This window comes from Nuphar pumila, chromosome 8 (assembly GCF_984573655.1).
Source record: "Nuphar pumila chromosome 8, dmNupPumi1.hap1.1, whole genome shotgun sequence".
Classification (NCBI taxonomy): domain Eukaryota; kingdom Viridiplantae; phylum Streptophyta; class Magnoliopsida; order Nymphaeales; family Nymphaeaceae; genus Nuphar; species Nuphar pumila.
The window spans coordinates 11,978,602-11,986,709 of NC_143256.1; the positions used below are offsets into that span (position 1 = coordinate 11,978,602).

The 8,108-nt window shown below is 42.3% G+C and overlaps 1 protein-coding gene across 1 annotated transcript; it reads right to left on the reverse strand.

The window, feature by feature from the left end:
* Positions 1–1,643: 1,643 nt before the first annotated feature.
* On the reverse strand, positions 1,644–7,839 carry LOC149829617 (phospholipase D alpha 1-like). The gene is made up of 3 exons (XM_090016044.1): positions 7,354–7,839; positions 3,579–5,478; positions 1,644–2,340 (listed from the first exon to the last, which is right to left on the reverse strand). The coding sequence occupies exons 1-3, from the start codon at positions 7,459–7,461 to the stop codon at positions 1,907–1,909; spliced, it is 2,442 nt and encodes an 813-aa protein (XP_089872170.1). The 5' UTR covers positions 7,462–7,839; the 3' UTR covers positions 1,644–1,906.
* Positions 7,840–8,108: the final 269 nt, after the last annotated feature.

Genomic DNA, 8,108 nt, shown 5'->3' on the forward strand with positions numbered 1-8,108 from the left:
AGCAGCGAAAGAAGAAAAGGAAAAGCTGCCTGGGATTAGGGTTATTCGAAAGTTAGCGATGGATTAATTCTGTCGCTAAGCCAACGTAAAATCAAATTTACGAAAATAGCGACGAACGATATTCCGTCGCCACATCCGTTGCTAAGTAGCGACGGACTAGATTCTGTCGCTAACTTCGTCGGTAAATGGTACGACCGTAACGACAAAACAGTACGTCGCAACATCCGTCGCTACTTAGCGACGGACTGGACGACATACTATATTCCATCGCTATTTTCGTAAGCTTCATTAATTATAACGACGGATTTTTGTCGCTCACTAATCCGTCGCTAACTAGCGACGGAAAGATTCCATCGCTAACAACGTGTTTTCTTGTATATATATATATATAGAGAGAGAGAGAGAGCAAAGGCAACACCATGGTGGTTGTTGTCATGGGTGTCAATGGGCCTGGTTTAACCAGACCCGACCCAAACCAAACCCTATAGAGTCCAGGTATGGTGATAAATAAGAAGACTTGGTTAAGGCCTGGGTTCGGACCAGAAGGTCTGATTAATGCATGGACCTGGGTATATGTGAAATTTTATACCAGACTCGTACGTGACCTGAGTTGCGATTAAGACCTACAAATTTTCAAATATAAAAATGATAAAAAAAATATAGTTTTTCCGGGTATAGTCCAGGTTTGATTTATGTAGTTCTTATCTGGTCCAGGCATGGTTTTTCTTATAATAAACCTGATTAGACCCAGGCCCGAACCAGATACCATACCCAAAAATCTGATCCAAGTCTGATTTCACCTAGATCCGAACCAAACCCGAGGCGTTGAAACCCCTAGTTGCTGCATGTCATTCTTCTGATGAATGAACGGCTTTCAAGGGACCCCTTGACAGCAATACCGCCCAATACCGCCCTGATCCACACTAGAAAAGGCAGACAGCACAGCAGTCCATTATGGTAGTTGGATGAACGCATACGAAAGTCATGTCGTGGATCTGACAGCATCTACGGCCCCTCCTTACCAATCCCATTAGCTGTCCAAAGAGGTTAGGCAGGCCCACGTCTAAACTTGGACATAGGGGCGGGCACGTGCAGGCTCGAAACAGGACATCCCGTGTCCACACTCTTATAATAGGGTGTATCTAAAGGGCTACTCTCAAACGCTAAAAAGCAATGATGAGCCGCCGACTCCTTGTTGCCCCATCTAGGGATGGCAGTGGGGCGGGGCGGGGGACAAGGTCTCCACCCCCGCCCCGCCTCAAGATTAGAACCTCCCTCCCCACCTTCATCCCCGTTTCATGTCCTCCATCCCCGGTTCAAACAGGGATGAGGCGGGGCGGGGATGAGGAGGGGGAAAGTGGCAGCGACGGGGCGGGGGAAAGGGTACGTCCATCGCCGCCTCCATCCCCGAACGGGGATGGATTTTAACCTTCGTCCCCGCCTCCATCCCCGTTTCATACCCTTCATCCCGGTCCAAACAGGGCAAGGCGGGGCGGGGCGGGGCTCCGCTTTCCCCCAGTCCACTGCCATCCCTAGCCCCATCCCTTCATTTACTAGTGGCTTTCTTTTTTAGGGTATACGAATCCCCAGTGGTCACATTTCAGCATATTGCACAAGCAGAAAGCGAAGGAGATATAAAGCTCTAACATGAACAAAGTAAGAAAGCTTATGGACAATGGCAATCAATCAACAGGCTCGACTCAAGTCACATCAAGCACCATGGAAATATACACAGGTGATCACCACCATCATGAACATGGACTTAAAAACACATTCTACAGACATCTAACAACAATTTGGCATTTTTAAACAGTTTTTTATCTTTATTTAATACACAAATCCTTCGGCCAGGGTGAAAACGTAAGAAACTGAAATGGGACGATAGCAGTTACCTAGCTCCACTAGGTTATGTAGTGAGGATTGGTGGCAAATACTCGGACTTTTCTCCCAGAATGCGAGCTTTGGTATCTGGGAAGAACTCAAATCCTGGTAACTGAGCGACTTCGCCATCGTTTGTAACTCCAACCGGGTAACTAAGCAAGTGGCCGGGAAGGTCTCGGTCAAGCTTGTCACTGGAGTATAGATCCCAATATTTGTACGCGATTCTGTTAACCTTGCGGATACATTCTACATTCTGTGGCTGCAAAAATAGATCATCGAGCATGCCAAGGTGCACATACCACAATGCCATTCTCAAGCCATGGATTTGTCCTCTGGCTGCTTCTCTAGTTGCCAGGTAATATGGTTGGTAAGCGCCCATGGCGATCTCAGAGTCTCTGGCTCCATCCATGGACCTCTGATTTATGTTAGCCGATCCAATGATTATGTACTCATCATCAACTGCCAAGCAATGGAGATCAAGATATAAGCTTTTTATTATTCACAGGTTAGAACTGCAGTTGAGAACATAAATCCAAGTTTTCATGAGAAATTTGTTTCGAAGGGTAATGTTCGAACTGGCACCTAAGTTTTATGCATAACTCAAAAATGGATCTACATTTTTAAAATGCGCCTAAATTTTGTTATGGTTAATCAAGCAAACCTATGAACAGTTTTGGCATTAAATATGCAGAGAAATCTCCTTAGGTGATCTTAAAATTTTACTAATCACAATTTCTCTCTTCTCCAAATTTCGAACCCGCTGTTCTATAAGTTGAACCAACTTGGTGTAGCATGGGGACAATGATGATCTAATTATACCAACACATTTTAAGGATAAATAAAGAACAATAAAATAAAAAATTAGAGGAAGATATCAAATCAAAACCTATCTTAATTCATAAGCCTTGCAAACCGAGGCTGGCATTCAAATTCCTTGAGGGTAAAATGGTAATATCTTCGTATCAAACAAGATAGGTTAGTATTACTGCATCGATCTTTAAAAATGTTTTTTTCTTGGTGCCTACTGAAAATATCCAAACATCAGATGCATCTCTGGATTATGCCAAAGAGTTAGGTGCTGTTCCAAAAAAAAAGGGAGAGACGAGCTCTTCAATGAAATTTTAATCCAACAAGGCCCATGCGTGTATTGCCATTTCATAGGATCCACACAACCCTGAAGAGATTCGCTTTTCTGAAAACTACAAAGTAAACAGATCACTAATCCTGTGAAACTCAGGAATTACATAAAGAAACAACATGATATTTGTCTAGTGCACATTCAGAATTGTAAATTAGACATTCGGTAAGCTGCATCTCAGAAATATCTCATGATGGGAGGGCTTTTCAAAGCAAACCAAAAGTTCTTAAAAGAGAAATGGATTTTCCTCATTCTAACAAGTATGATGGTAAATGACTTGGCAAATTAGTCATTCAGTAGCTGCATCTCAGAAATATCTCATGATGGGAGAACTTTTAAAAGCAAAGTTCTCAATAGAGAAATGGATTTTCCTCATGTTAACAAGGGTCACCCTCTTCCAGTTTTAGAATGTTAGGAAGGTATATTGATGATATTCATGAGTTCAGTTTAGAACAAATAAATAATAATGAGAGCCTTTGATGTAGTAAGCAACCAACAAATAAAAGTTCATCCAATGAAATGAAAGGAAAAAATTGTCTACAGGATAGAGATATCTTACCAATCATCATCTTGGCATGAACATATATCATAAATCTTCTTGCTTGCTGAGCTCTAATATAGTCAGTATCTGGCTCTGGTGATTCCTCAGGTGTATATTCACCACTCTTCTTTGTCTCCCGATTCCCAAGACAGAAGAAAGTTAAATAATCCTTTGGGTCTGCTTCGATATGCTTAGCATGTAGAGCCTGAGCAACATCCGTATACATCATCTCCATTGTCCTCCTTTGCCAATCAAGAATTGCTTGAACTGAAGCAGATTCAGGCACTCCTTCCGGCCACATTGGCACCACAACATAGACAGAAAACCTCTCTCCAGCTTCTATTTTACTCACAATCTTCAAAGAGAGCTCCTTAGGTATTAGGTGCAGAGCACCAATATCCTCAGGCTTGATGCCATCAGCCTTCCAATCAAATGAGCTCCCCAGGAAGTACTGGTTCTCAATGTAGATAAAATCCTTGGCTCTACGGATAGCATTTATATAAGCATCTTGAATGCTTCGGTCAATGATGTTGTCCTTCCCACTAACCAGCCCAGCTTTAGCAGCATCCTCAGGAGTTTCGGGGAGGCCAAAAGCAGCACCTCCATCAATCGATCTGAATAACTGCACATTCCAAGTTTCTCTGTCTTCAGGGTAAGTGACTGGGGATGGAGGGGCAATGACGTCACTAAGATCTTTTAGAGGAACTAGCAAATCCTTTCCACCTTGCTTCCTCCACCTCTGCTCAAAGTTGTATAGCACATCCCATGCAATTTGTCCTTCAAGGCGACTATGTATGTCATGCCATGGCTCTCTAGGTCCCCCCTTCTTGATCGAAGCACCACCAAAACTGGGCTGATGGAAATCATCATGATGAGCAGTATCTAAAGTTCTGAAGGGACTGTGATATGGAGTATCATATCGACCATCACAAAGATCAATGCCACCAACAAAACTTACAATCCTCCTTCTCTGACTTCCTCGATTAGGCATTTCGCTGTCCACTACCACAATCTTTTGATGATGGGTAAACATGGTAGAGATCTGCAGATCCTGCACAAAGCTTCCACCATCATCAGGATTTCTAGGGCATAATACACAGTGAACTTCCGAATCCCTGAAATAATTTTCTGTCTCCTCGTCATGTGTAGCCATTAGCCCATCCTTCTTAAGCAAACCAACAGAGGTACGGTCATCCCAAACTAGCATAAGAACTCTCACACCTTCATTTGCCTTTCTTTTAAGAAGCTCACCAAGAGTAACGTCTCCTCCTGGCTTCTGCCTCTTCGAGTCCCTAATCAACGTGATCTCGGTATACACAGACCATCCAGTAATGTAAATCAAGTGCCTTGCATTATTAATTGCATCAAAGATATCTTCCCAACATCTATGGGGTTCATAGAAATTCCCATTAGCAAGAGGGATCTTAGGAATGAAATTATCAGGCACATGAGCATCTTGATAAAGGGAAACTTTACATCCTCGTCTCTGAGGGAAAAATGTATACGGCACACCAGGGAACTTACCACTCCTTATCCCCCTTGACCATGTTCGGTCAGTAGAGATATCAAAAAACTGGAGTTTAACATGGATCCGAGCTCCTCCACCAATGGGCTTACGGTCTTCATTGCATATATCCAGCCATCTGTCCACTTCTTCGCCATTTAGGATCTCTTGAACCGGCAAGTAGGCCCTTCCAATTAATGATGCACTAATGGGGTTTTCTTCCTTTATGGTGAAGATCACATCGGCAGCCATATGAGCACAGTAAATGTGAAAAGATTCATACCATCGGGGGTTAACAGGTTCATTGTGTATGATCCTGGTTCGGCCAACCCTGGCTTTCTCCAAATCTATAGTTGCATAAAGGTGGCTACCTCCTTTGCCCAATCCAACCGTCTCTTCAATGCCCTTAACAAGCTGTAAAAGGATTTGCAAAGAGTAAATAATGAATCACAAAAAGAAAAAGAAAAAATGAAGCATCAACCAAATATATAACTAAATAAATGGAGGCCCAAATAGAATGTCATGAAACCTTAGGGCGGCCAAACGATACCCTCCTGATCCATGAAAAACGTTTTGAAAGGCCTCTCTTTGAGGCTGTTTGCTTAGCGATGGTCTCCAAATTTCCAGTTACAAACACAGTTAAGAATGAAAGTAAACATGTACCATATAATAAAATTGCAAGGATCATGTAGCGACATTTATCATTTTCTGTGGAAGGGATGCATAAATTAAACTCCTCCAGTCTCACCCATCAAGGTTTTACAAAAAGAAACAAAACCAAAGTTCACAAGATAAATTAATATGCCATGATAAGTCAATGGACAACAGTGTGAATGTACAGAACTTTTTGGCATTAACCTTTTAATTGATTGCACAAATAGAATCTCCTTTTCCTTCCGTACTGGTTCCAAAATCATGAACAAGTAACAAGAAAAGGTGACTTCAAAGTGCATTACAAAGTATGCACACACATACATGTGCACATGGTGGTATGCATAAGACTCCAATTTTACAAACGCAGCTACGAACCACTAATTCAAGACTCAAGCATATGAAGAACTACAAGTTATGCTCACTGCAACTTAAGGGGAAAAAAAAAGATTCGAGGACATCTAAAAATGAAACAGTCATGGGCATGTGTTGATGGTATAAATGTTCATGCAATGTCTGGTGTCTATGTTGTTATCACGTTTCACCAACAATGGTTTGCATGGCTTACTGGAATATCTGGTTGATACAGCTAACAGGGTCAGTTGAGATCATGGAGTTATCCAATGGAGGTATCGAAGATTCGAAATCCATAACTGACATATGTTGAGCAATTTAATACGGAATTTGGGTGGAATTTGGCATGCTGATGTTTATGAAAATTGATACCAAGTATTGACAATGCATTCTGGGTCCAGGATTCAGATTAGGCTGCGATGCGTTAACCAAATGTAGTCCTGGAAATCAAGTGACCACTTCTATGAACAATAAACAATACAGAATATCTGGAGAACAACTCGTATACACTGCAGACTCTAGTATTTCAGATTCTCTGGTCGTCTACATCTATGAACTATTGATGTGCGTGTGCATGTGCCATGTATGTATGTGTACGTGCTGAATATGCAAAATCTAAGTGCATGCGTGTGCAAGCACGCGCGCACCTCAAACATTTGAATTCCTCTTGCTACAACACGTACTCTCAAAGATTAAACATCATGAGGAATCCAAAAAACAGAAGAGCAAGACACATGATTAGTCACTAAGGCCTTTATTCCGTACTTCAATCACAGGAAAAAGCAAAATTTCGAGTAATCTAGCACGAAGGTTCAAGTAAATCGACATTCTTTCATCGAGTGCCCCTCTTTACAAAATTTCAGAACTAGGAAAATCCAAATAAACAAGTTATTGCAAAATCATACCGGTAATCCCTCATAGAAGAGGACTGATACCCTCGACTTAAAGAAATCTGACAAATGCTCTATTTTTCTTGGAAGAAAAAGGGCGAAAATTCCAAAAACACTACATTTGCAAACCAATAGCATTATAACAGGCCTCATTCAGTTCCGATCTCTCAAATAATCACTCTCCCGCCAAAAAAAAGGAAGGGCGCTTCTGACCAGACCACAAAAACTTGTAATTGTCAGCAAGCAGAAGCCATTTTGAAGGATCCTATTCAGGAGCAGATCCAACTAATTCAAATTCAGGAACTAAAAAAAAACTTATCACAGAGACCCTAAGCTCGAACCTAGAATCAAAAGAGTTCCGAAATCCGAACCAAGTAAAAAACGAAGATCTTACTTTCCGGAAGAACCTCGGTGCGCTTCCGGTAGCTCTGTGAGATTTCGAGAGCGAGTCCGCCTCGTAGATCGTCGCGTGGAGCGTCCCGTGAAGAAGGATCTTCGCCATTAGCGATCGTTCTCTCTCGAAACCAAACCGAAATCCTAAAGATCACTTTTTTTTTCAGCGAATTTCCCGATCCGGGAGGGAGAATTGAATGCAAACGGTAAGAGAATCACTTTTCCTTGACACAAAAGGTAGATTCCACAAATTCCAAACGTAAAACCAGAAAAAAAGAAAGAAAAACGGGAGAAAGAAACGAAGCAACGGGGAGAGATCACAATCAAGAGAACCTCCCCGAGAAGGAGACTAAAAAAAATAAAAGAAATCGTATCTGAAGGAGATACAGAGCGAGGGAGACTACATAGTACAGAGAGACCACATACTACAGGGAGACCACAACAGTCTTCGCGCAAATCCCGAGAGACGAGGCTTTTGGTTTGCCCTTAGATGGCAGCAGCAAGGCCTATATCGTTGTAGGAGTACCAGATGCTAAAGTAGGGGTACCCGACTGCCCTTGGAATTGGGCTAAGTAAAGTATACGTGCCTTAGCTCCAAGGGGTTTGCCGTAGTCAGATGGAGCCTAGGCCACAAGACAAGACAGGTGGCCTAGGTTCAAATCTCACTGGCGTCAACCCCCCTGCTCAAGCTGAAGCAAAGTCACTTCATGAGACCAAGGGTAAGCCACAGTTTTAGGTCGCTGGAAAAGTGACCGT

Excerpts from the sequence above, each read along its gene's own strand:
- LOC149829617 (XM_090016044.1), bottom strand. The coding sequence starts at position 7,461 with ATGGCGAAGATCCTTCTTCACGGGACGCTCCACGCGACGATCTACGAG. Across the intron at positions 5,479-7,353 it reads CACCGAGGTTCTTCCGGAAA|CTTGTTAAGGGCATTGAAGA; the intron begins GTAAGATCTTCG and ends ATCCTTTTACAG. Across the intron at positions 2,341-3,578 it reads TCATGCCAAGATGATGATTG|TTGATGATGAGTACATAATC; the intron begins GTAAGATATCTC and ends ATTGCTTGGCAG.